This window comes from Xylaria bambusicola, assembly GCF_022495145.1.
Source record: "Xylaria bambusicola strain CBS 139988 unplaced genomic scaffold F5B22scaffold_3, whole genome shotgun sequence".
Classification (NCBI taxonomy): Eukaryota; Fungi; Ascomycota; class Sordariomycetes; order Xylariales; family Xylariaceae; genus Xylaria; species Xylaria bambusicola.
In genome coordinates, this window is record NW_025953556.1 from 252,620 (window position 1) to 278,841 (window position 26,222).

Genomic DNA, 26,222 nt, shown 5'->3' on the forward strand with positions numbered 1-26,222 from the left:
ACGCGGTAAATCAGCCCTGTGGCCCCAAGAAATTCAGTACTAAAGTGCACTGATCTACTTAGGTAGGTAGGTTAGTATCTTTTGGTCTTTTAGGTATTTGGGGGCGGCCCATACCACATGCCAGAGCATGCCGCAATGCTTTTCGGCGCATTCCTTTGAGCTTGTTGGACCCGTAAACGTGGCCAAGTGTGTCATTCAATTCAAGAATAGAGGATATCATGACCTCGTCTACCTAGTTATACTCCGGCTGCCGCCTGCCTGCAAATCGATCAAAGAAAACAAGAATGTACCTACCCAGCTACACACCTGGAGTACCTACCTAGTACACTCACAAGGCATTGGGGCAGTTGCCTGCAACGACACAATGTTGCGTGCAGATGGTCTTTCTGCTGTTTGGTTAAGTATCTATGTATTTATTTTACAAAAGTGCTTCTTCAAAGCCAATGATTAGTTGCTTCTCTATTCGAAAACAAAGAATATTGGGGGTGTGTAGTAGGGGATAGGTAACCTAAAGTACCTATATTCTACATAAGTACCTACCTACGGAGAGGTACCTAGGCTTGATCAACAATAGGCTTCCGAGTTACCTAGGGCAGGTTTGCCTGAAGCAAGTTGTACTTCCAAGTAGGCTGCGTACACCTTCCTTCCGGAAACGTTGTGTGTGAATACTTAGAATATACCACCACCTCGCACCACCTACAGATACTCATCTCAGCCTTCTTCTACCTCTGCATCCCTCAGGTACCTACCTACCTATTTACTTACCTTAGGTAGGTAGTTGATTATGCAAGTAAGCAGCCCTACCTACCTCCCTCCTGACGGGTGCACGCTAAATTCAATGCTGCTACCTACCTATCTAGCAGCTGTCCGTACCCATAAAGTGGGCGATCCGCTGAGGTAACCTAGCCGGCACCCATCTTCGCGGCTTCACCTTTTGATTGGCCACTGCCTCCAAGATTGCCACCCGCCCCTTTCCCCATTCGTTATTCTTGCCTCACGCCTGCCGTGGCCCCAGTCGACAAAGGGCCCACAAGCATCAGAAACACCCTACAAAAATTTCTGGCACGTCGCAGCACGTACTTTAGCCCTCTTTTCCCTTTCTCCTCCTCACACCTCTCAATCCACATCAATCAAGCCAACTTGTGTCAACAACCGACCACCACCCAAGTCTTCCCAGCACTCTAGGGCACGTAGCCACCCTATCTTCCTCCCCCGACATCACACGTTGTTCACGCGTTCAAATCCTGAACCGCTCCGCAAACGTCACGCATTTCTACCTCCTGCACCACCAACCAACTCCCGTCTACATCCACTAGACATCATGGCCAGCGCTGTGGAGAAGGTCACCCAGGTTGCCGAACAGGCTGTCAACGACGTTACCAACGCTCTGAGCAATACGTCGCTCACTGAGAACAAGGACGAAAACAAAGACGCCGTCCATGCCAGTGCCGCTGAGGGTCGCCGCCTATATATCGGCAACCTCGCCTATGCGACTTCCGAGGGGGAGTTGAAGGACTTCTTCAAGGGCTACCTTGTGTAAGTCTTCCCTTGCTATTCCCCGTCCACCCCCTTCATTGTCGAGCATTGGCTACCTTGTTGGGTTGTCTTGCTTGTAACAACATCTTTATCTTGGAAAGAATCAGAGGACAAGGACAGTTTAGGGACGCCGACTTGTTTTAGTTCCTTCCCTACACCACCACGGATCTGGGGCTTCGTATTCATCAAACTTTGAAGAGAAGCTGCTCTGCAGGCTATGTGTGACGACAGGCAGTGATTATATACTGCTAAATTGTCTCTCTAAGACATCTTGCTATTTCTTTTCTGTTTTTGAGCGCGATCTTGGGAACTTTCGTTTACGGCTTGATTGCCTTTGCTGCTTAAGCTAGCCATCTAACACGCCTGCAGCGAGTCTGTCTCCATCCCCAAGAATCCCCGTACCGACCGTCCCGTGGGGTACGCCTTCGTCGACCTGTCCACCCCTAGCGAGGCCGAACGCGCCATCGGCGAACTATCAGGTAAAGAGATTCTTGAGCGCAAAGTCTCTGTCCAGCTAGCTCGCACCCCTCAACCTGCTGCCGAGAAGGCCGAGGGTACTTCCAGCGGTGAAGGTGCTGAGGGCTCTCGACGTCGGGCTTCTGGTCGCGGCCGCGGCCGTGGTCGAGGACGCGGTGGCCGAACCGGACGTGGTGGGCGAGCTGTACGTTGAATCCTGATTATCTAACCGGTCTGAATTTCGAAATGCGGAAACGCTAATACTTGACCCAGGATGGCGGCAAGGATGCTGCCGGCGAGGAGACTACGGAGAAGGATGATGCTCTCCCAGAAACCTCTGAGGTTCTACCTTTGACCGACGTTACCAACAAGGTCGATACTGACGCTGATAAGACCAAGAAGGGGCCTGCTCGTGAGCGCCGAGAGCGTGGACCCCCAGCTGATGGCATCCCTTCCAAGAACAAGGTCATGGTGGCAAACCTTCCTTATGACCTCACAGAGGAAACTGTACGTATCTGGGTTGTTCTGTCCCACCTCCACCGGAAAACGATTCTGACCGTCCAATAGCTTAAGGATCTCTTCAAGGCCTATGAGCCTTCTTCTGCAAAGATTGCACTTCGACCCATTCCCCGTTTCATGATCAAGAAGCTTCAAGCCCGCGGTGAGGCTCGTAAGGGCCGTGGTTTCGGCTTTGTTACTCTCGCTTCCGAGGAGATGCAGCAAAAGGCCGTTACGGAGATGAACGGCAAGGAGATCGAGGGTCGCGAGATTGCTGTCAAGGTTGCCATCGACAGTCCCGACAAGACTGACGAAGAGGCCAACATTCCTCACGAAAGTGAGACCAACGGTCAGGAGGCGGCGGCCCCCACCGCCACCACTGCCTAATTTTACCACTCCTATGTGTTAGCATGCGCCGATTTTGATGATGAGGAGTGGAGCCAGACAATCATTCTTACTGCCGTTGGCGAACATCATTTGAGCATGCTGTCTGCGCAGGTGTTGAGCATTTGTAGCGATGGATGAGGATCAGCCGAATTTATGATAGATACGAACTCGAGACCAGTAGTTGATATGGCTTTTGATATTACCGACATGGCGCTGTCGTGAGAGCTACGCCGGTGCATTTTCTGATAAGACGACGGGCCATGATGTTTATGCTTCTGACATCGATATCCATTCTCACGGGTTTATTTTCTCAGTCTCTTACGCATTATTCTCGGATTGTACACTAGGTGGTCGCCGGAAAGGGCGTTAAATGGGACTGGGAAAAGTTCTCGAGCGAAAATAGAGATACAAGTGATTGATTTTGGGCACGATAGTTAGCCTATTGTGTGTCTTTAGTGAATTCAATCAACAATGCCTTTACTGATTCGTTTAATGAGACTGAAAGTTGTATTTGAAATCTGCAGACGACCCTCAGAAAGGACGCCATATGTCCAGATGTTGTTCGCTGGGGGGTTGAACGATATTGATTGATACTTCACTACCTACACACTGAATTACTCGGAACGTAGCCAGAGTAGAATGATTACGCGTAGATTAGAATTTCCCCGCTGTACCAAATCATTGACAATCCCTTTCCTGCCTTTGCCACACAAAGAAGTGCAAGGGAGTCAGTCGAACATTGGAGCATGTTTGGTTAAACTCGAGATGCCCACCTGCCTGTCTGTCACAGCCTAGGTGGGTATGACATCTTTGGCAGAACTTCGGAGCTTAGACTGAGGGCCATCTGACCAATCAGAGCCTGTCAATCGACCTCCTGAGCGAACAACGCATCTCCAAAAGGAATACTACTCAAGCTAGGCATGGTGGATAATTACGCCATTACCAGAGTACTATCCATACCTATCATATCAAGCTCTTCACACGCCCAGGATACGGGAAAGTACGCTATTGTGATAACTCTCTGAGGCGTACAATTCTTTTGGAGAACGGACGCAAACAGTTTTATTCTTCAAGAAAAAGGAACAAGAAAACCCCACAAAATGTGGGAAGTCGATCCCGAGACGAGGTCAAAGGTACGTGCATTCCGCGCCCAGGATCGTTCACCTTCGTTCCCAATACGTTCAGTTCTGCTGACCATGCGACCTGTGCCCACCTCTCCAGCTCCTCGCCATACAGAAAACCAACGATAACAACAACTGTTGCGACTGCAACGCCCCGAACCCACAATGGGCATCTCCCAAATTCGGCGTCTTCATCTGTTTGTCATGCGCTGGCGTGCACCGCGGGCTCGGCGTCCATATCTCCTTTGTGCGCTCCGTGACCATGGACGCCTTCAAGCAGGCCGAGATTGAGCGTATGCGACTAGGTGGCAACGAAAGGTGGCGCAAATTCTTCGAGGAGCATGAGGATACCAAGATGCGGGGTCTGAGCTGGGACGATGCGACTATCGCGGAACGGTATAGTGGCGAGGTTGGCGAGGAGTGGAAGGAGAGGCTCAGTGCCAAGGTTGAAGATAGAGAATATGTCCCTGCCGAACGACGGAGCACACCACAACCCAGCGCAAGTGTCGCTGCAAAACCACCTACCAGTGGATCGCGGCAAATTAGCAGGACCGGTACGCCGCTAAGCGGGACGAAGAGGACTGAGAGCCCGCACCAGGTTGGTGGTACAAAGGCAAAGGTCGACGATAAGTACTTTGCGCGCTTGGGGGAGGAGAATGCGTCACGGCCCGACGATCTACCGCCGAGCCAAGGAGGGAAGTATGCAGGCTTTGGAAACACGGCCATGCCGACAAATACGACCGGCGGCAGCTCGAGTATACCGGACTTTGGAGAACTACAGAAGGACCCCGTAGCGGCACTTACGAAAGGGTTCGGGTGGTTCACATCCACAGTAACAAAGACAGCCAAGGGGATCAATGACGATTTTATTCAGCCTACGGCTAAGCAGGTGAGCTCTACTCCTGCCTGATACTCATCCATCACCGTTTCCTGCCACAAGTCTACCATATTTGCCGCCTCAGCTTCGGAGGCTGTTGCATGGAAGGTCGCTAAAAGATAACTATTCCTACAGATCTCAGATTCCGACTTCGCAGCACAGGCACGGTTTGCAGCAGGCAATGTAGGCCGGGCCGCTCAAGTAGGTGCTGTGAGCGCCCAGGAAAGGTTCAACCGCTTCGTTGAGGGGCCCGATGGAGGCGGCAGCAGTAGGTCACACCAAACACCGCTCGACGAAAGCAAAAAAGACTTTTGGGACGACTTCTCGTCGCTTGCGGACCAAAGGCATGGTACTGGCGCCAAGTACAGTTCCATTGGCACGTCAGCCATGGGCAAGGCACCGGGAAAGAACTCCGGGCCTGCGTCAGGAAAGACTAATGACGATGAGTGGGATGATTGGTGATTGAGGTAGGGGCATGGAAAGGGTAACGAAGCGTTTAAAGGGTCATGGCAGCGTCTGGGTCGATGAATTTCCCTTTAACTATATACATCTCTAAATATTTGCTAGTACCTACCTCGTCATAGGGTTAGATGGAGCCTGGATAGCGTGTCTATTCAGTTGACAGGTGTGAGGTTATCAAAAGGGGCCCGAACCGTGAAGTAGAGGCTCCGTTGTATTTTGACTTCAATTTTACGTCAGCGCCCCTCAGCGCATGGAGCCCTGGGAATAGGTAGGTAAATTCCCACAAGATGCATTGTCTCTACATAGGTTTATATTCCTTACGATGACTTAGCCTACGACACACGGCAAAAGTCGTCCAATGTTCTAGCCTTTCAAGCGGATTGTGGTCAACCTAGGTAGAGTTACCTCGCCGCAGCCTACATACCTTGCCTACCTAGGTATACGGATATACATATTTCTTTCGGGTTGGCGCAAGTGGAGACCAGTAGTGGCTCTTGGTGATATACATGTACACATGGAGATATCCTCGAAATGGGATGATCGATTACGCATCAATACGTCTAATATTTGACCTGAAATTGAATGCGACTAAATCTTGAATGCCGCTATTTTGTTATATTTCGAATCAAACATGTCCTGAAGGCGTTTGGGAATGGATGAGGAGGACTTGTCACGTGAGTGTTAACCTCGGCGCCGGCTACCGCCGGGTTCTCCGTCATCGAAGGTGGGCTGCCACTGCTTGACTGCCGAAACGCAGCTTTCATATTACATTTCTCGTGAACTGCGCTTGTTGGCTTCAATTGCTACGATATAATATCTAGAGGAGTCGCAGCATTCGAATTAAACACAATGTCGGCATTACGGATCCTTGTCCCCGTCAAACGGGTCATTGATTATGCTGTAAGCAGTCCCAGCAGGTATCCCGCTTTAGTTACCATGCGCGTTCTATTTACTTTCTATGACCTGAGCGAGGGATCTCGGTAATTTCCTTGGCATGGAGTATCACAAGCCGCAGATAACATGTCTACACAAAAGCTGACAGTTGCCATTGCGAGCTACTAGGTCAAACCACGTGTAAACAAAGCCCAAACGGGCGTCGAAACGGCCGGTGTCAAGCACTCGATGAATCCATTTGACGAGCTCAGTATCGAGGAGTCTGTACGCATTCGAGAGAAGAAGAAGGCCCCCGGCGGCGTTGAGGACATCTGCGCCATCTCCGCGGGTCCTGCAAAAGCGGTTGATACCCTGCGCACTGCCATGGCCATGGGCGCGGATAGAGCAATCCACGTAGAGACGGCCGACGGGGATGAGGGGGCCCTCGAGCCCCTGACTGTCGCGAAGATGCTGCGTGCTGTCGTGGACAAGGAGAAGAGCAATCTAGTCATCCTCGGCAAGCAGAGTATCGACGACGATGCCGCGCAGACAGGTCAGATGCTCGCTGGCTTGCTCGGCTGGCCACAAGCTACACAAGCAAGCCGTGTCGAGTTCAGCGGCGATAGCGTTGAAGTCACGAAGGAGGTTGATGGCGGCGTGGAGACAGTGCGCGCGAAATTACCTATGGTTATCACCACAGATTTGCGACTCAATGAGCCGCGGTATGCCAGTCTGCCGAACATCATGAAGGCCAAGAAGAAGCCCCTAGTCAAGATGAGCCTTTCCGACTTAGGTGTGACAAATGAAAGGAAACTGAAGATTGTTAAGGTTACGGGTATGTTATATGAATTTCACACCCGAGGTTGGCTCCCTCTTATGGGACTGCTTCCATCATAGCTCGAGATTTCGTTACTGGCTCCTCCCTATTCCCTATACTTTTTAGTGTCAACCTTGGCGTGCACCATTAATACTGAAGACATATCTTACTAACGCATATATATAGAACCTCCCGCGAGACAAGGTGGTGGTAAGGTCGAAGATGTTGATGGCATGATTTCGAAATTGAAAGAGCTTGGTGCGCTATAAACGGCATTATAAAAAAAATTAGGAACCGAGTACGTGAAAAAGAGTATTTTGTGAAAGCATTGCCATCCTCAACATTAGGTCTATATCATTACGAGAGCTACTCCTGGTATGGTGGTGCATGTCTAAGGCAAGGCGCACTCTATTAGACCTCTTACTTTGGCTAGGTAACAGCTATGCCAAGTCATATAGAAATGTCGCGGCGATCGTGAGCCATCCCTTCACATGACGCGAGCAAGTTAACATTCTATGAGCCACGAGCTACATAGCTAACAATCGAGATTCAAAATGTATCCTCGCCGAGCCTACCTTGATTGTCCGGGGCTGAACCTGGCCATATCGAGGGCAATACTTTTTCCCTTCTAAAGTAGTTGAACTACATATCAGTTGCGGACATAAGCGCCTACTATATACATTGTAACGCTGACATTTAGGCGTTGGGGAGAAATATGGGTTGAATTCACATATAAGACCGAAGGTAATGATTAGATCAGAACACCCTAAGCTGTAGAAATCTGGTACCTACGCTCGACTTATGACCCGACTTGTGAGGACCGCTGTGCTCGAGGTAGGACCGTACTCAGTTCTATAGATCTTGGATACCTTGAATACGTGTTGCGCCTTGCGCGTTTGAAACGGGTCTTGTCAATCGGATTTCTCATGTACACAGATGACTTGGATGATTGCCTCCGCTTACGGGAAGCTTGGAGACTTGGGTAGTCTCCTCGACGAAATTTCCCACTGCCTAGTATATGGAAAAAGCGAGGCGATGTACGGTTAGATATCTGCATCTTATCTGGATGTGTCCTAGGTTGGAGATTGATTGCTGGTTGTCTTCGGAGCTGTGAGCCTCAACGCCAACCCTGACGAAAACCCCTCGCCCTGTCGCCACCGCTTTCAGACACGAGCGCTAGAAGATACCGAGCCAAGGTCAATCGTAAGCAGTAATAGCCGCTCTCTGATTAGCCTTCCTTCCCATTTCAGATTTACCTACAGAAAGGATATCTGGGAGATACTAGGTAGTGTTGAAAATGACTTTTATGTCCACGACTGCCCTAAACTCTAAGTACAATTGGCGTTTGATAACGGTACCTTATCAGTACCCTAACTTGGTGCTTTCATGCAAGCTTGATGCTACTCTCTAATGCTCTGAGGGGTGGGAAATGATCCGAGAAATTAATGGAAAATCCTGCCGACAACAAGCTTCATCCTTTAAACCTCAGTCTGGATATCCTTCCAATCCTCCATTTCCTATCCCCTTGCATGCCAATAGAGAAAAGTCTAGCATATCAATCAATGTCCCTGCTCTTGTGATCAACACGCGCGCAAACCCCGTCTTTTATCTTTTTTTCGTCGAAGATTAGTGTGATGTTCATGATTTGTATTGTACATGTACGGCCCGGAAGGTGTTGGGACCAAAATATTCCAAGCCGACTGAATTCTGTTGAGGCATGCCGTATCCCTCAACATCGGCAATGTAGCTTATTAGTGTCTATAGCCATCCTTGCGGCGATTGCTTCCACCATAGCCGTCACGGCGTGGCATGTGTCGTTCGTCCGGCGCAGATCGATCGTCATAGTTTGATCCAGGACGAAAGCGGTCGCCACCTCTAGGGACGCCGTGACGTGGCGCCCTATTGCGTCGACGTCGCCCACCACCTCCTCCACCCGGAGGCCCAAAAGCACCACGGCGGTCGCGGAAGCTGCGGTCGCGAACATCACCGCCACCAGTGCGTGCGAGCTCGCGTCGCTCTTTCTCCCTGTGGGGAGGCCGAATACCTAGAAATATTTCAGGACCACGGTTGACTAATACGTCTTCTCGCTCGAAATAGTATCTGTGGTAATCTTTGCCAGATTCCTCATCGTAGTGCGGGTCCTTCGCTTGTGCAAGACAGTCAAGGCGTCGGTTGGTAACCTCGGAGGCTACAGGCCGATATAAAATCTGGGGGGTTGATCTTGTCTTAATGAAGCCTGAGTCCAGTCTGTCCTGTCGATCTGCATACATGACTGGAGGTCCGTTGTGGGCATACGGATTACGGGGACCGGTGGGTGCATTCTCAATTCCAGAAGGACGTGATGGGCCAGTCGGAATTGAAGGTCTGCGATCAGGATGAGCAACAGGAGAGACGGGCACCCGTCTAGTAGGTTGATTGGCGTCCGTCTCTTCTAGCCTAACGGTCATGCTGTCGTCACTGTCGCGTTCATAGATAACTTCGTAACGAGGCATGTTGCCTTTGTCTCTAGCTTGCTGCTCTGTACTAATCCAATCTTCAAAATATTCAGGTGGAATGAAGTCTATCCACAAAGATTTGCGATTGGTTTCGTCAGGCCAAATACGCTTGTGTAGTGCGGTACGTACGCGGGAAGCTGCAGAGATAGATGTGAAAACAGCAAAGGCGTGAGTGCGGATGTTGTCTAGATAGAAGTTGACAATGATGCTGGGGTCAAGTGGAGTGTTTGCGGGTGTTGCAAGCTCCAAAAGGTGATCTTGGACAGCTTGTGGTCGCAGTGGCCTCATAAAATTCTTAATGTATAATGCGCAAGTCGCGGGATGCATGGAAGGTTCGATATCTCGCTCGGGTGAAGGGGAGCGCTTTTCCTGGTCTTGATCTAAAGCGCCAGTTCTCGTTGCCTCGTCATCCACCATAACACCATCTTCTGGGTCTTCCAAGCTGTCCACGGTAGTGGTTGCCCCGCCGTTGTTTGCAGCATGCGTGTCTCCAATTTCGTCGACTTCATTAGTTGAATCTATGTTCCTTGAAATGCTTTCTTTAGTTGGCTCTGGTGCCTTATCCATAGAAACATCCGCCTTTTCAGCGCTTATATCAGCATCAGCATCAGCATCTAGCATTGAAGTATGATCCGCCGCCTCATTTTCAAGCTTGGATGTCTTGTCACTGCTAGACGCAGGGTTCAGAGAAGCATCGTGATTTAGATCTGAATCATCTGGTCGCAGTCGTTTGCGCGCAGCATCTTCGGAAGGTGGAGGGGTTATTGATCGTCGCTTTCTTTTGTGTACATCCTGGACCACTTCAGTTGCTGGAAGAGATGGTTCCTCGGAGACTGTGGCAGTCGACGTGACTTGCGCAGGAGTATCGTCTGCAGACCCAGCTTGGGCAGGAGCCACGACTGATTCGGCTGGATTTTCTTGTGTGGGAGATGCAGCCTCAACCATCTCCGACGTCTCGTTCACGGGCTCAACGTCTTCAGACGGGTGCGTCTCACTGATGTCTGCCGTTTCCGCTGGCTCAGCAGGAGTCTCGGATGCTGCAGCTTCCTCTAGCCGGGAAACAAGCTCGGCTTTGAGCCCGTTCTGCGGCAAGCCTAGGCGCTTCAACTCGGCCTTCAACTCGACAACCTTCATCTTGCTGTAGTCCGCCATGGTATCGGCAGGGCAATTTTTGCAGGACTGGGACCGGGGAGGTGCGCGCACCTCGAAAGAGGGAGGGAATGAGAGATAACGTGAGCAAGGTCGTGTGCGACGGTAGCAACGTTCACTGAGACTAGAAAGATGTACTGTATCTGCAGTTGCCTGACGTCGCAGTGGTGTGAGAAGATCTGTATACTTAAAGAAGACAGGAGCAGGGGGGGTCAAGCTTCAGTCGAGACTGTAGACACTGGGCATTTATTTTTGCGATGATAATACTAAGTAGGTAACAAAGAGTAAAGGCTGGCGCGCTGTCTGCAGAGCGCGCGAGGTACTTAAACTGCCTCTTCAGTAGCAGACAGGGCAGCGCGTGAGGCGTGTGGAAGTAAGTGGTACTAGATTGACGGGATGAAGAAGTGAAGGCGAAAATACCACCAAGTTACCGGATCGGCTTTGGGCTCTGGCGCGTTCCAGGTTGTTGGTCGCGCTGTAACGATAGGAGGCCCTGCAGGTGTCGGGTATCGCAATAAACCGTACAGTACTGTGGATTACAGTACATACAGTAGGTAGGTAGTAGGTGCCGGTAGCTCAGGCGGCCGCAGGCTGTCAGATTCTTAAGTAGCCCGGATACAGGCTAATTAGTGGGTATGCCGCGCTCATTGCTAGAGCCGCCCATGGAGATTGTATAATCCGGGATATCGATGGTGCGCAGGTGGGCATTAACCAGTTGAGGTAGTATCTATCCCAAAGCTCGGTACTTAGTGACATCATAGGGTAGTACCTAGGTAGTTCTATCAAATCCCATCTATGAAGTTCAATCTCTTGTCACAGATTCGATGCTCCTACTACAAACAGCGAGCAGATCAGGCATGGTGTCTGCGAAAGTATGAAGAGGCTGTCCTTGCTGCAGGTAGGTAGACAGGTGCATCTACATGTAGCTCGGGCTGTGTTGTGCAGCTCCCTAAAATGTACTTACATGTACGAAGTAAGGTAGGAATTGCATGATGCTACAAGGATGAATGAAGCAGAAGAACAATCGCTGGGTATATTCCTGTACATTCCTACCTATGCGTTCAGATTACAGCGCGCATTTGCATGTGCCTACCCGCCCTTCACCACAGAATCTACCTTACCTTCTATCGAATTACATAAAGTACCCGTGTAGGTAGGTAGGTAAGCAGATGCGTCCTGGTGGGCAAGTTACCTACCTCCCTGCATGTGTACACACTGACATTCCCTAACAAGTGTTGCATCGTTCCTTTGTTCGAGGACTTACTTCGGATTGCCATGTCTTACTCACCCCACAATGACCTTGCTGAGCACCATTTTATCCCACCCGCTTTCGTTCACCTGAACAAGGTCGCATAATAGGGATTCCAAACGTTCGGTCGACGCTGAATCTGCAACCCCCCAAGCTTCCATCACACGATTGTTTCGCCAAAGAGCGGCAAGCGCCAGGCAATTCCTCTAGCTGGGGCAAATCACTTATTTGCTAGGTTACTTTCTTGGCTCTCCTCGAATATCACTATAACCTGAATCCTAGGGCTAGGGCATCGGAAGACGGCCCAAAGCCTGGCTGCCATCATGTCAGCTTTTAGCAGATGGTTCTTCGCCAAATCTTCCGGGTCCGGGTCCTCAGACGACTCAGGTCTTCCCTCAAGCTCGGGTCACAGTATCAACAGAGTACTAAGTGGTCGTGTGACAAAGCCTGCCCGTGCCGAAGTTACCCCTAATGTCACCAAGCGCAAACCTTCTGTCTACTACAGCCCGCATAAGGAGAAAAAGCGGGAGGCAGGTGTAGAATGTAAGCCGTCATTCGACCTGGCCGTATTTACCGAGTCTACCAAGGGAGTCAATAGTGAAGGAAGGCAGGCTTTGAAAATTAAGCTGGAAGATGCGGAAGATGGTGAGATTGAAGAGAAAAAGGATGACGAGGAGAGCATCGGAGACCCTTCGGCAATGGTAGCACAACAGGCTAAGCTACAAGAAGATGATGATCCATTTGCAGAAGATGAACTAGATTCAGAAGAGGACCCGTTTGCGAAGCCCAACATGGAATCAGACCAAGATGAGGAAGATAACTCCGATTCAGGACCTGATGTATTTCCGAAACCTGGCTCAGACAATGAGCCCGACCCTGACACAGCATGGCGTGCAGAGCAGATATCCCTCAACACGATTTTAAACGCCCGAAATGAGTTTACACTAATGCCGTTAACTTGGAAGATGCACTTTCGAGGTATTCCGCTACCTGATAGTCTTTTTTATATAAAGATGAAATCGAAGAGTATTCGCCCTAGAATCTACGCACGTACCGAGAGATTGGAATACCGAGGTAAGTGAAGTCCAAGGCGCACTTGCGAACTACTCAGCTGACACCCCCAAAAAGGTGCTCTTGCGCTTCGCAAATTGATAGATGTCCACGCACGTATCCAGGACATTCGGGGAGACGAGGCCGTGATTAAAAACGATACAGAAGAGGCCGAGGCCGTAAAGCGGGAGTTCATCAAGAGTTTATCAGCTGCTATGGCTGGGCGACTTAGACGTGCCCTTGAGCAGGCCGTAGATTGGGCAAAGCAAGACGGCGGAATTGATAATTATGGCGACCAGCTACCTCCCAATGTGAAGATAATGGAGCTTAAGGGAATAACGCAAAATGACGAGCCGGACTCTGAAGTCAAAATTCAAACCGAAATGTGCAATTTAGCAGAAGAATGGAGGACACATGCTTCGACCGCCCATGACCTTGTGGAAGCTCCCGTTATCTTTGGGTTCGTCATTATGAAGCATATCATCACTATTGTCACACTGGATGCTTCAGATCCTGATGCTATAATTCACGTGCCTTGCCAGCTTCATATGGCAGAGAGAAACCAGCATCAATGGAACGCCTTGGCGGTTCTCGTTACGATTTGCTGGGCGCGCGATGTACTCCTCGATTATATCAGTGCTCGATCGGACTTGAAGCCGGAAGTGAAAGATGAGTCGAGTGACCCTGATGCATAGAGATAGCGTTATAGAAAGAGAGCTTGAGATGATCGAACATTCAAGCTGCGGGCGATAGCCATGATACTCAAAACACTAGTTGTGGGCGGACATCGGGGGGTATGGACTCTCACTCTTGTAGACTGGTATTCTATTGTTTGGAGGAGGAGTGTACTTTAATTACATATGTCAACACATAACCTGAGCCGTTGTCAAATGAGATGTGAAGCACATTGCCATACAGTCCAGTCCCACTTGTCAATCTGTCCAAGGTGCGATTTATATCTCCTTTAATATGAGCACTAGCACTGTCAGACGTCCTTTGAAGATTGAAGATGGCTCTCTTTGTGCAAGCAAAAAGCCACATGCATCGCACTTATGAGGCTGACTAAGTGCAATCTCACACCCCCCAATGGCAGGGGAACACCGTGGGCCAGCAGAGGCCAGTGACTGTGTCAGGCCGTCTCCACAACCGACTCCACCGAAAATCAAGACTTGCCCCTCCAGCATTGCTGATAAGCGCCCCTCCACCCAACTTCCATAGGTAGGCTTGTGTCGATATAATCTTTTGAAATTCAGTGTCTTTCCTCGTTTCAGAGTATCGAATAAGATGGAGGACAGCCAGACGACGGTGTCAAACGGACCGCGGTCGCCGGGAGGTGAGTCTATCAAGCTCTCAGCGTAACTGGGCGCTCGCGACTAACCCATTCAATAGACTTCATTGAATTTTGGCATGCTCATAGGGAGGTCATTGTAGTCGTGGGGATATGTCTCTGTTCCACGCTGTACATGCTATATATTTCTCTTCCGACAAGAAGGGCTGTCAAGCAGCCGCAGAAGCGAGCCGTTGCTGCTACTTCAGCTAAACCTGTTACTCCCGCAGCTGAGAAATCGGTCGCACCACGCGCAGCGTCGCCCCAAGAGGTATCGGCAAATGGGCCGAGACGCATCAAGGGCGAGTTGCGGAAACCTGAAGGTACGCGAAGATCATCTGGCCCCGACAGTAGTCGTCGCACTCAAGTCCTTGTGTTCTACTCATCATTGACGACCACGACTGAAAAGATCGCCAATGACTTCGCCCAAAGCCTCGGGGCTGCCCTACGAGGGGATGCTGAGCAAGAACTCATGTTCGTTTCGCCTAGCGCCTTGGACCTTGCGGAAATTGATTACGATGAATATTTTATCAGCCCCCCCAAACCCACGGACCCCACTATATCTCTTGATTATTTCTATCTATTCTTGATACCAAGCTACAATATCGATTCCATCAACGATAATCTATTAGAACACCTCCAAGAGACCCACCACGACTTCAGAATAGACACGGCGCCACTTTCAGGGCTAGTAGGCTATTCGGTTTTTGGGCTAGGTGATCGAGAAGGATGGCCGACCGAAGAAGAGGGCTTTTGCTTTCAAGCTAAAGAGGTAGACAGATGGATGGCTAAACTCACTGGTCGAAAAAGGGCGTTTCCCTTGGGTATGGGTGATAAAAGGCAGGATCTTACTGAGCGCTTGACAGAATGGACTGGGGGAGTAATAGACGTCCTCAAAATTGCTGCAACCACGGGGAGCTTAGGGAATGGGGTACCGGGGAGTGGAGATGCTGATGAAAGCGATTTCGAATATGCCTCTGGGGACGATGACGATGAAGTACTGGTCGAAGGGCTGACTGCGCCCAAGAAAAAGAGCAAGAAAACCCCCAAAAATATTGAAGATGTCGAAGATCTAGGACGAATCATGAAATCAAATCAACCCAACTCGATTGACTCTAAAGGCTCTGCTCCTATTGCCATTGACTTCACCACATATAGCAAATCAAATGTGAAAAGAGCGCCACAACCTATCAAAGAGATGGTCCCCAAGAGTTCACCCACGCACACGGCCTTGACAAAACAAGGCTATACCATCGTGGGCTCACACTCGGGCGTCAAGATCTGCCGGTGGACGAAATCGGCTCTGCGCGGGCGAGGCTCCTGCTACAAGTACTCGTTCTACGGAATCGCCTCACACCAGTGCATGGAGACGACGCCGTCCCTCTCGTGCTCGAACAAGTGTGTGTTCTGCTGGCGTCACGGCACAAACCCGGTCGGGACGAGTTGGCGTTGGGTCGTCGATCCTCCCGAGATGATCTTCGACGGCGTGAAGGAGGGCCACTACAAGAAAATCAAGATGATGCGCGGCGTCCCCGGGGTGCGCGCCGAGCGCTTCGCCGAGGCCATGCGTATCCGCCATTGCGCGCTCAGTCTCGTCGGCGAGCCCATCTTCTACCCGCACATTAACGAGTTTCTAGGCATGTTGCACGCGGAGCGCATCTCCAGCTTCCTTGTCTGCAACGCGCAGCATCCAGACCAGCTCGCGGCCCTCAAGGCCGTGACGCAGCTCTACGTCTCCATCGACGCGAGCAACAAGGAGTCCCTGCGCAAGATCGACCGACCGCTGCACCGCGACTTCTGGGAGCGGTTCCAGCGCTGTCTCGACATCCTGCGCGAGAAGCGCTTCAAGCACCGCACCGTGTTCCGGCTGACGCTCGTCAAGGGCTTCAATGTCGACGACGAGGTCGAGGGCTACGCGGACCTCGTCGAGCGCGGACTCCCTTGCTTCGTCGAGATCAAGGGTGTCACGTACTGTGGGACCTCCACGAGCGCCGGCGCCGGCCTCAGCATGGCCAATGTGCCATTCTACGCCGAGGTCGTCGAGTTTGTGGAGGCGCTTAACGCGAAGCTGCGCGAGCGTGGCCTCGACTACGGCATCGCCGCCGAGCACGCCCACAGCTGCTGCGTGCTCATCGCCAGCGGCCGCTTCCGCGTCGACGGCAAGTGGCACACGCGCATCGACTACCAGCGCTTCTTCGAGCTTCTCGAGGAGCACGGTCCCGACGGCGATTGGAAGCCCGAGGATTACATGGGTCCCGAGACGCCGGAATGGGCGACCTGGGGCAACGGTGGATTCGACCCCCGGGACGAGCGGGTTGATCGTAAAGGTAGGAAAATTGAGGCTGCTTCGTGAAGAAGGAAAAAGGAATAAGCGGCAATACTAGCTCTTGTATGTTATCTATATGAGCTGAACTGAGCATTATCGGTCTCATGTACGACTTCTTGGGAGCATAGAATATCAAAAGGGGTAAAGTAGATTCGCGAATGCGGAGTTCCGGACAATTGTACACTAAGTAAGGATGATAATAGGTGTTGTTATTCTTTCATTCATCACGTTTCTATATCGCGCCGCCAAACTTCAATTCGTGAAAGGGAAAAAGTATACATAAGGATAGGCTGACCATCCAATCGTCAATCCTTTTTCCTTTCTAACGTCTTTTTCTTGCTCGCCCGAGGCCTGCGGATGGAATGGGCCCCTCTCCCACGCCGTGGATGAACGAAACCGGGTCTTTTGCCCAATATTATATCTTACATAACACATACAGATGAACACAAAACGGTAACTGGATACTTCCAATGCATAAATCATCAAATATGGATCATGCGTTGATGAAGATACAGTGGGTAGCAGAGCTGGCTGCAGGGTGAAGTCACCGGTCGAGATGTTCTTACGCAAGCCTGCCTGCTAGTTGAGTGGAGGTTGTGAGTTTCGATAGTTCCGTGATCAACACGGACATGTGTTATAATTAGTTCTTTAGTCCAGGCCGGCGGTGGGGATGTCGCCCATTAGGTCGGCGAGGTTTACAGCCGCAGGTTGGCTGTTCAGATCTAGGGTTTTGTCATATGCTATCATCTCGGCGAGGACGTCAAGCACTCGCTACATTCAGGGAGTCGCCAGTTAGTGGTGGGGCGTTTCTTGCTTGAATATGAGTAGGAGCGATATGCGTACCTTATCCACTGTCTTGTCATAAATAGAAATGAGATCCCTGGGTGTCGGGTACACTTTGAGGGCCTTGTAGAAAGCGAGAGCAGCATCGATCGTGCGTGTTGCTATAAAAACCTGGTTAGCCAAAGTAACATTTTTTTTCTGTTGCATCCTCCCATTGCCCCGTTGGAAAAAATTGGACTGCCACTTTGACCGCGGGGTCTTTGATGGACAGAAACTGGACATAGATCGGATTATGCTTACGATCAGAAGCCAAGACCTCGCCCTGTTGTACGTATTCCATGAAGTACTGCTCTTTCTCGTTGACACCAACAGGGAAGCCCTCCTCGATGGCGGCGTCGACAGCAGCCTGGATATCACGGCGCTTCTGCTTGGTCTGGGCAACGGCTTCCTCCTTCTCGGCACGCACTTGTCGGCGTTCTTCACGTCGCAAAGTCTTGCGGAAATTGGGGTTTGCACGACGCTGATAGTCAAAGTACAAAGCGTAGGCTATTTTTACGGTACAAAGTCAGCGATGGCACCCCAAAGCGAATATAAGCCATGCAGTCTCCCACGAAGGACTGGGTGTAGAATTTGGAAGCAAGCGATGCGAAGCTTGGCCAACGACCCTGGTCTGAGGAATGGGGATGAACCGAGCGGGCGGCGAGGAGGGTAACGAGAAATCTCGACGGACCTATTAAGCCTGTCGCTGCTGTGGCGACAGATATTGTTGCGATGGTGCTGGGCTGGACCATTTTGGAGGTGAGGAGGCTAGATGAGGCAGACAGGGTGGGTGGGTGGATTGCTTGGTCGGTCAAATGGGCGAACTGGTTATTCGAACAGTTCCCGATTGCTGGGAAACAGAACGCAAGCGTGTAGAACAGATGACGGAAGGGGGTCTATCACAATAGAAAATAGATAGCGGGAGAGAGGGTTGGGTGTGTGTGGTTGGCTCCGCCTGTTGATATGCAACGGATGCAAGATTCTGGAATAGGATGGTAGCTTGGAGTTCAAGGTTGTTGCTGAGGATGTTCGTTCACTGTCATAATTTTTTCGCAGAGCTACGTACCCGCGGTGATAAGCTAACCTACTGTAGGCCAGCTGTGGTCGGGACCAGGTCAGTTACTTCCCACCTAGGTACCTACCTACCTATCACTGTATGACTTGCTACCACTTATGGGCGGGCGGACTGGGCTCGCTGGGTTTGCGAGTGGCCCACTGCACTTTAACTCTCCTCGACTCTCTAGAGCCGGGCTCCACCCAGCGAGACAGCCCACCTGACGTTACCTTAGGTAGGTACATATAGATACTTAGGTACTCCGCAGGTACCTTATATACCTGCTACTCATCAGCCAATCCGATCCCCAAGATGCCTACGTTGTACAATTGATGAACCGGTCGTCGAGTTGAAATATACCCGAACCATCCTAGCCTTCTTTCCATGAAGAAAGATTAAGGTCAATGGAAGAAAATGTGTGCTTGCGGTGCCGGTACATATATTAGGTATTTAGGCTTCCCCACTTCTGTCGACTACATGTACCTGCCTAGGTACCTCCGCATCTCAATGTACAATGTACTAGCAACAACATGAACAGGCGCTGAAGCTTCCAGTAGTACTGTGAGCCTCATGAGCTTTTGTCCCGTATAGTTCTCTCGGGGGTACATAGTCCCCGTCAGCCATGGGAAGATATGGCCATACATAGTACATTCATTCATCTTCTAACAGCGGGACAAGGTTCAAGTGTCCGAATTTCCTCGCAAGTTCCACCGGTGAAAGTGTCTTCCAATCTGTTTTCATAACAGATCTCGTGGGTCTGGTCTTGTCAGTGCCTCTTTCTAAGAGAAGCCGCACCATGTCCTCTTTTCCACTCCAGATGGCAAAGTGCAGCGCGTTCTGTGTTCCGAAGAACATCTCCGCACAATTGTGATCTGGATCCGGGTCGCGGGTTTGGTAGCATTCGTCAATGGGATAACCCTGATCCAAGAGAAACCGAACCACTTCCACGCGATCGGGCTGGCTGTCGTTAGTATGGGCTAAGGATGCCCGTGCCACTGCATCTCCTTGCCGAGAGCTGCCTACCCTCTCGAGTAAGAGCTTCAACGTGTCAAGGGAGGCGCAGCTGGCTGCAACCTCGATAATTGTTAATCCTAAAGGGCTTGATAAGCTGGCATCAGCTCCTCTCTCTAGGCACCAATGCACAAGTTCGGGAACCTCTAATACCATGCTAGACAGCATTAGCTATGGAAATGCGGGACGAAAGATCGAGCATGTTGTCATTATTGAAATAGGCTTGTGGGAGGAACATCGAAACTCACCAGAGTAAGGGCGGCCTAGTCTCCCCCAGTGGCTTATTGATATCCCATCCAGAGTTAAGCAGCAGCTCTATGATTGTGGTGTTCTTCGTTTCTTTTAGCTTTGCCGCAGCAAATAGGACAGCCCAAGGGCGTACAGAAAACCCTCGCTTTAGAAGTAAGCGAACTGTTTCTTCGTTGTTGTTTTCGGACGCCCACCGCAGGGCATCCGTGTCATTGAGCCATGCAAATACGTTTGGTTGCACAGCGGGTGAGCTATTCAACGAAGTAACTTCACATTTTTTTATAAAGCACTCAACTTGGCTCGGAGGTGCGTTAAGCCCAATAAGTCTCACGAATTCCTGGCTGATATTGTTCAAAGCCTTTGCTCGATCGCTTATGGTGCGGTGGCGATCTTCCAAATCTCCATTGTCATCTCTGGGAAAGTGAATAACGTTTAGAAACTCGTACCGAGGCTCCTCCCACGTAGGATCTGAAGGCTGAGAAGCAAATTGCGAAATATCCATGATTCTTAGGCTGTTTTCAAAATGAGACTCTCAATATTGGAGTTGTGCGACAGGGAGAAGACTTGACTGGCATCAGTAATACTTTGAAATAGGCCAAGACTATGGTTCAAGACTCGCAACATCGTGTCTTATAATTAAGAGCCGAGATAAGAGGATGATGACATAATCAGATACCATCGTTGGGTAATGTAGGGATTGAAGCGAAGAAAGGAACAGACTACCGGTAATCTGACAGCGCGAACTGTCACAGCCTTCTACGGTGGGTTAGAATGATGTACCGTAAACGATAGACCAAGCAGTCAAAGCCGACAGCAGCAGTTGATCGATCGCCCGTGCGCCGCCCCTGTATTGAAAGCTATTTTAAGCGCTGGTACACCCATAGGGCTGAAACAGGCAGCCAAAGAAGACCTCAGTTCCTCGGCTGCCAAGCCTAAGTGAAGTGTAAGTGATGATTGCATGTAGGTTTTCCGTGGCTGATGCAAAGACCCTAGGCGTAGCGTATTATGAGGTATTTGAGAATAATATCGAATATGCGTATCAAACAGTGTCCTGTGTTCTATGCCGTGCAATGGTGTAATGACAGTGCATTAGAAATGTGAGGTTAACAAGTAGATGAACTAATCCACAAGAAACAGTATTCAAGACAGTAGCCCAGCCTTCTTTCTATCTGGAATCGCCGGTTGTGCACCAGTACTTGTAGAGTTGACCCGGTTGCTGATGAAGCTACCATACTTGATCAGAAATCTCCTAGAAGTAAGTATGTTACTCGGTCTAGTAGGGCAACATGGATTACGTAGAAGGTCGATCTTATCTTGAATAGCTTCACTGAGAGAAAAGCAGCAAGTCATATAAACTATTCTCTAGGGATATGGCGTGTTCGAAATTGTGTATAATCCTCTGTTATCTCCGCATGTAACTAAATGCACCATTGATCTTAGGATCAGTGCAGGTAAATGGAATCATAGTAGTTTGAAGCGTTGCGGTTCCAATCCTGGAAATTAAAACTTGTTGATGTCTTGTGACACTCTATTCATATCTACCAAAAAAGCTCAGAGCATCCCGATCCCAACAACAATACACCTAGAGGTCGCACAAGTCAGTATGCTCATTCTTATAAAGCTCGAAACCGTCTTCTATCTTCGGCCTCCTCGTTGAATACATTGTTGCGATCTATACTTTCATGTTTAACAAGATAGATGCGATTCACTGTTGTCTATTACCTGGGTCATCGAGCTATCGCTCTACCTGAGACTAAGGGAGACTCAGGCAGCCCTTTCTCAACTACTCATGATCATAGACAACTAACCATATATCAATTAGTAGTTCTTGCGACCAGACCTCTTAACATCCGTATATTATTTGATCTATCAAGTATATACTTTACAGAGTCCTTAGAGTGCAACCCGTAGGTAGGGTGACAGATAATAGCTACATAATGGGTACCTGTAGCGGGTGGGCCGTTAGGTATGTAGGTACCTTGTGCAGGTCCTCACGGAGGTACGTACCTGTTTCACTCTACGGACATAGTTACAGGCACTGCCCAGCTTGCGCTTAATACCTACAGCTCCGTGTTTCGTGTCAACCACTGGGTATCGTCATCTCATTATCTGCGTAGAGTTGCTGTTCGTTGGCTCCTCGACAGATTGAACTTGTACCTACGTGGCCGGCGACCTGTTCCGACTTTTCTAGCTTCCAGACTTGTCTACGACAGTCTGATTTCCTCTACTTTGTCCCTTGACGTACAGTTGGCTTCAAGCCGCGCGCCAATTGGGTGCCATATCGAACCTCGTCGTCTCTCCCGACAGTGTATCCCCTACCTACCTACCGCCAGGCGCCAGACGCCCTCTATCCTCGTCGCATTATTACGCAATGTCTGAAGAGAGAAGTAAAATCTCACTTCGGAAGGGTCCCAAGAGGAAGAACCGCCCGACGATTAGTGCGCCGAGGCAGATATCGGCACCTATCCCCAATAATGATGGCCCGCCTATTCCCAGGAGCGTTGGGGGTAGACCGGCCGCCATTACCGATAATGTACCTCCGCCACGCCAACGACCGCCTCCATCAACGGGCGGAAAGACCGGTGATCTTGTCAAGCGTCGTTACTCTACGCGGTTCAACAATTTACCCTCAGACTTTGATGCCGAGAAACCACCTGTCCCCTCCATGCCCAACCTTGACCTGTCGAAATATGATCAATCAGTAAACTCGCGGCCGCCTCCATCACGCGGTCCAGGTGGGGCTCCACCAACAGTTGATCCGAAAGCTCTACGGGATCCCAGATTAGTCCCTGACCAATACGTCGCCGCCATTCTCAGTGAGGCAACTGAGGATGAGATTCGGGACTATGAAGACGCCCTGCGGAAGTTGAAAGCAAGAGCGTCGAGTGACCTACAGCAAAATGTCTACCAAAACCGTACACAATTCATCAAGATAAGTAAGGAGGCCGAGAAGTTGAAAAGCGAGATGCGTTCACTTCGTAATCTTTTCAAAGAACTAGAGACAAATACAAACGCATTACGAGCCGCATCTAACAAAGATAGCACTGCCGGAGATTTCTCCACAGGTCTAAGCAAAAGAGACAAGAGAAGCTCAGTGGCTGACAGGACCGCCTTATGGAACTCTCAGATGCAGGCACTATACAAGAATGTCGAAGGTTCTCAGAAGTTTCTTCCCAATTCTATGGGTAGACATGTGGTTCAGAACGCTGGGCCTTGGATTGAGTTGGACAATGCAACTTATAAATCCAGACGATCTATGCAAATCTTTCTGTTGAACGACCATCTTCTAGTCGCCTCACGCAAGAAACGGAAAGTAGAAAATCCTAACGACGTGCGTGGGCCGGCCACTAAATTGGTCGCGGATCGTTGTTGGCCTCTGTTGGATGTTGAAGTCGTGGATATGGCTGCAACGAGCGAAGCTTATAGTGGCAGGAACAAGCTAGCGGACGCCGTCATGGTTCGAGGGGTTGGCCAGGAATCTTTCATTTATCGGACGGAGAAACCCGAAGACCCCGAGAAGTCAGCATTGCTACTTAATATTCGCAAGGCTGTTGAAGAGTTGCGCAAGGGCCTACAATCTGAGATGGAAGCAAATAATAAGGCCAAAGAAACAATCAACTACTTTGCATCTCGAGATCCTGGATTATTGCAGAAGACAGAATTACTCGAAACACTATCTGATATCAAAGACATGTTGATTGAAGTAGATGGGAAGCAGCAGAACTTGCGCTGGGTTGAAGGCCAAATGGACGAGCTCGACATTGATATTGCGTTACAACGCTTTGACGAAGCTGTCAAGCGTGTAGAGAAGCTAAAAAGCTTGGCTAGAGGGCTCAAAAGTAACGCTATCGCTCAAGATTTTATCAATTTTAAGGTGGAAGAAAGAAGCTCTAAACTTGCCGGCTTTATAGTAAGGGAGTTGGTAGAAGCACACGATAAGCCACAAAAGACGAGGCGCAATGTCAGCTGGTTGAACAGGCTAGAGTTCGAAGATCGAGCGAGAGAGGCATACCTCGAGGCACGGAGCGATTTGATACAGAAACGATGCAGGTACGTTACTTGACCATAGCAAGATAGTCTGGAGCTGAGGTATTGACTCGTTACGCAGGCAATGTATCTTCCAGGGCGACCTGCACCTTTATATATGGCAGCTGTCGTTTGTTTATTTCAGCATCATAAGGAATACAGTCAGCTGTTTTCAGAGTTGCTTTCCCCAAGCGATGATGAGCGCATGCGTTAAATGGGCCAAGGAGGAGGTTGACGCCTTCAATACGATCCTCGGTAGGCAACTAAGCAGTACCGAACGAGGCGGCGAAGTATGGGTCCAGTGCATGGAACGGGCCAAGGCTCATGCTGAGATGCTAGAAGCAGTTCAACTTGACTTCAGGGACCTTGTCGGTAGCGACATACCACAGAACGAGACAGATGAAGCTACCCCTGTTGGGCTTGGTCTGTCATAATCGGAAGTAAATATACAATGTACCATCTAGCGGCAGGCAGCGGCATTGTCAGTTTATATGCATATCCTAGCTAAGAAAACAAGTATAAAGTAGGCTCTTCAAAACATCATACCTGCCTACCTAGGTACCCAGGCTCCTTGTCAGGGCTGAATGTGTACGTGGTATGGCCCAATATAGGGATATAACATGTGCTACGAGATTCAAGGATTATCGAAGTATTGTCGAATTATATAGCCATTCTATGGGCTCTTCCTACCTACTATATGTCATCTTTATTGGTATTATGTATTTAGGCAGACTACTAGGTAAGAGGTAGGTAATTATTATTTGGATTTGAGGTTAATCTTTCATTGATTTCTCAATTCTGATGTAATGTTTTAGAGCACGTGTTATGGGCATGCTGACGAGGCTAGATATCCCATGCAAAAGCTGTGCAGAAGGATAGATCGATAGAACAGCTACAGCTACAAGCCAGGGGATGATAAGAAGAAGAGCTGCGTTTTAAGCGAACTGTGTTCGTTTCATCACGCCTCGAGGGATGGAAAGCTTTGGTTGGCACTCTGCTTGACCTACAGCCGGTACTTGACTAGTACTGCTACGCTATGGGATAGGTACACCTACCTTCTACCTTCTTCACTGCCTTCGCTATCTCCCTGCCTAGGTAGCCTGTTGCTAGCCAGCCAGCAGCCTGTCAGCCTGCCTATCAAGCCCTTAGGTAGATACCTACAGGCTACAGCCCAGGCGTAGGCTCAATACAATGCATGTACTGGCGCGGTACCTCCGAGCGAATTTCCTGCGCCTCGCAAAAAAACAACATCGCAATTCCAATGTTCATCCTCCCACCCTCCCATCTCTCCCACCTCTCCCATCTTCCAGCGACAAAAAGAACAAGCCCATAAAGAGGCTGATGACAACGACGTCCTCCATCTAGTATCTGTTTTTCCTTCTCCGACCACAGGGCCTCTCTCGCGTAAAGGTCTGCCTTTTCACTACTGTAATACCGCTGCGTGACGACGATACCCAAACCATCCAATCCAACCAGCCAGTCCGACCCCACCCTTTCTGTGTCTGTACTAAACCTGCTTCGACCATCGCGCGTGCCCGATAGCGACATCATTCATACTGCCCACCTAGACAGCCGAGACGAACCATCGCAACGCAGCCATTATCATTGCCCTTTGTTGCCATCCCGAAGACATCAGGATTTCGCATTACGCCGCGCTGTCGCCCATACGGCCCTAACCTGCTGCTAGCACCATTGCCCTAGCGCCGTCACCATCTATATTTCGTAATCCTCCAGCCCCCGCCGCCAGCCAATATGGATACCAACATGGAGGATGTTGGTCGGGTCCCTACCGAGTTGGCCCCTATGCCTGCTTCAGAACCTGCTACCATTCCTACGCTGGATGGCTGGATCGAGAGTCTTATGAACTGCAAACAGCTAGCCGAGGCTGACGTCCAGAGGCTCTGCGATAAGGTTCGCTACTCCCTTTTATCGTGGAACAGCAAATGCACACACAATCATACGCCCACACTTTGGCTGCCATTGCTGGCTACTTAATTACTGCCGACCATGTCCTATTCGATGGCTCGGTACACCGTGCTAACATCGCCCCATTCAGGCACGAGAGGTCCTACAAGAGGAATCAAACGTTCAGCCAGTGGTATGTTTTACCTGGCGTGAGAAGCATATGCTCTTTACTAACTAACCCCCGATAGAAATGTCCCGTCACTGTGTGCGGCGATATCCACGGCCAGTTCCACGACCTCATGGAACTGTTCAAAATTGGTGGTCCAAATCCTGATACCAATTACCTTTTCATGGGTTCGTCTCTTTTTTTCTTCTTTTTTTTCTCTTCGTGGTCATTATCATACCAATTCCTATCACAACGCAGGCGCATGAAGCAAGCAAAGAAGGGGGGGGGGGGGGGGGGCGCGCCGGCGCCGGGGGGGGGGGGGGGGGGGGGGTGGGGGGGGGGGGGGGGGGGGGGGGGGGGGGGGGT

The 26,222-nt window shown here is 50.1% G+C and overlaps 9 protein-coding genes across 9 annotated transcripts in view; 6 read left to right on the forward strand and 3 right to left on the reverse strand.

The window, feature by feature from the left end:
- Nucleotides 1-1,074: 1,074 nt before the first annotated feature.
- F5B22DRAFT_587653 (uncharacterized protein) lies at nucleotides 1,075-3,619 on the forward strand. The gene is made up of 4 exons (XM_047973605.1): nucleotides 1,075-1,536; nucleotides 1,906-2,197; nucleotides 2,266-2,499; nucleotides 2,560-3,619. Exons 1-4 carry the CDS (start codon nucleotides 1,322-1,324, stop codon nucleotides 2,875-2,877), a joined length of 1,059 nt encoding a protein of 352 aa, XP_047835127.1. The 5' UTR covers nucleotides 1,075-1,321; the 3' UTR covers nucleotides 2,878-3,619.
- Nucleotides 3,620-3,696: 77 nt separating this feature from the next.
- Nucleotides 3,697-5,913, forward strand: F5B22DRAFT_587659 (ADP-ribosylation factor GTPase-activating protein GCS1). Its single transcript, XM_047973606.1, has 3 exons — nucleotides 3,697-4,010; nucleotides 4,099-4,887; nucleotides 5,011-5,913. Exons 1-3 carry the CDS (start codon nucleotides 3,978-3,980, stop codon nucleotides 5,335-5,337), a joined length of 1,149 nt encoding a protein of 382 aa, XP_047835128.1. The 5' UTR covers nucleotides 3,697-3,977; the 3' UTR covers nucleotides 5,338-5,913.
- On the forward strand, nucleotides 5,765-7,561 carry F5B22DRAFT_252485 (electron transfer flavoprotein, beta subunit). The gene is made up of 3 exons (XM_047970019.1): nucleotides 5,765-6,237; nucleotides 6,400-7,045; nucleotides 7,214-7,561. The coding sequence occupies exons 1-3, from the start codon at nucleotides 6,187-6,189 to the stop codon at nucleotides 7,294-7,296; spliced, it is 780 nt and encodes a 259-aa protein (XP_047835129.1). The 5' UTR covers nucleotides 5,765-6,186; the 3' UTR covers nucleotides 7,297-7,561.
- Nucleotides 7,562-8,717: 1,156 nt separating this feature from the next.
- F5B22DRAFT_252582 (uncharacterized protein) lies at nucleotides 8,718-11,154 on the reverse strand. Its single transcript, XM_047970020.1, has one exon. It carries the CDS (start codon nucleotides 10,672-10,674, stop codon nucleotides 8,779-8,781), a length of 1,896 nt encoding a protein of 631 aa, XP_047835130.1. The 5' UTR covers nucleotides 10,675-11,154; the 3' UTR covers nucleotides 8,718-8,778.
- A 499-nt stretch (nucleotides 11,155-11,653) lies between these two features.
- On the forward strand, nucleotides 11,654-13,979 carry F5B22DRAFT_587665 (uncharacterized protein). Its single transcript, XM_047973607.1, has 2 exons — nucleotides 11,654-12,994; nucleotides 13,049-13,979. Exons 1-2 carry the CDS (start codon nucleotides 12,244-12,246, stop codon nucleotides 13,663-13,665), a joined length of 1,368 nt encoding a protein of 455 aa, XP_047835131.1. The 5' UTR covers nucleotides 11,654-12,243; the 3' UTR covers nucleotides 13,666-13,979.
- A 2-nt stretch (nucleotides 13,980-13,981) lies between these two features.
- F5B22DRAFT_587667 (wyosine base formation) lies at nucleotides 13,982-16,830 on the forward strand. Its single transcript, XM_047973608.1, has 2 exons — nucleotides 13,982-14,303; nucleotides 14,360-16,830. Exons 1-2 carry the CDS (start codon nucleotides 14,255-14,257, stop codon nucleotides 16,648-16,650), a joined length of 2,340 nt encoding a protein of 779 aa, XP_047835132.1. The 5' UTR covers nucleotides 13,982-14,254; the 3' UTR covers nucleotides 16,651-16,830.
- F5B22DRAFT_587673 (mitochondrial import receptor subunit tom-20) lies at nucleotides 16,831-18,536 on the reverse strand. The gene is made up of 4 exons (XM_047973609.1): nucleotides 18,137-18,536; nucleotides 17,707-17,952; nucleotides 17,467-17,567; nucleotides 16,831-17,394 (listed from the first exon to the last, which is right to left on the reverse strand). Exons 1-4 carry the CDS (start codon nucleotides 18,195-18,197, stop codon nucleotides 17,272-17,274), a joined length of 531 nt encoding a protein of 176 aa, XP_047835133.1. The 5' UTR covers nucleotides 18,198-18,536; the 3' UTR covers nucleotides 16,831-17,271.
- A 555-nt stretch (nucleotides 18,537-19,091) lies between these two features.
- F5B22DRAFT_252708 (ankyrin repeat-containing domain protein) lies at nucleotides 19,092-20,410 on the reverse strand. The gene is made up of 2 exons (XM_047970021.1): nucleotides 19,759-20,410; nucleotides 19,092-19,667 (listed from the first exon to the last, which is right to left on the reverse strand). Exons 1-2 carry the CDS (start codon nucleotides 20,259-20,261, stop codon nucleotides 19,151-19,153), a joined length of 1,020 nt encoding a protein of 339 aa, XP_047835134.1. The 5' UTR covers nucleotides 20,262-20,410; the 3' UTR covers nucleotides 19,092-19,150.
- Nucleotides 20,411-22,130: 1,720 nt separating this feature from the next.
- F5B22DRAFT_633190 (serine/threonine-protein phosphatase pp2a catalytic subunit) overlaps nucleotides 22,131-26,222 on the forward strand; it is a gene marked incomplete at both ends in the record, with an annotated part of 5,133 nt that continues 1,041 nt past the window's right edge. Inside the window, 5 exons of the mRNA XM_047976804.1 lie at nucleotides 22,131-23,809; nucleotides 23,868-24,208; nucleotides 25,533-25,696; nucleotides 25,842-25,883; nucleotides 25,939-26,044. Coding sequence (XP_047835135.1) covers nucleotides 22,131-23,809; nucleotides 23,868-24,208; nucleotides 25,533-25,696; nucleotides 25,842-25,883; nucleotides 25,939-26,044 — 2,332 coding nt within the window. The remainder of the gene's footprint in view (nucleotides 23,810-23,867; nucleotides 24,209-25,532; nucleotides 25,697-25,841; nucleotides 25,884-25,938; nucleotides 26,045-26,222) is intronic.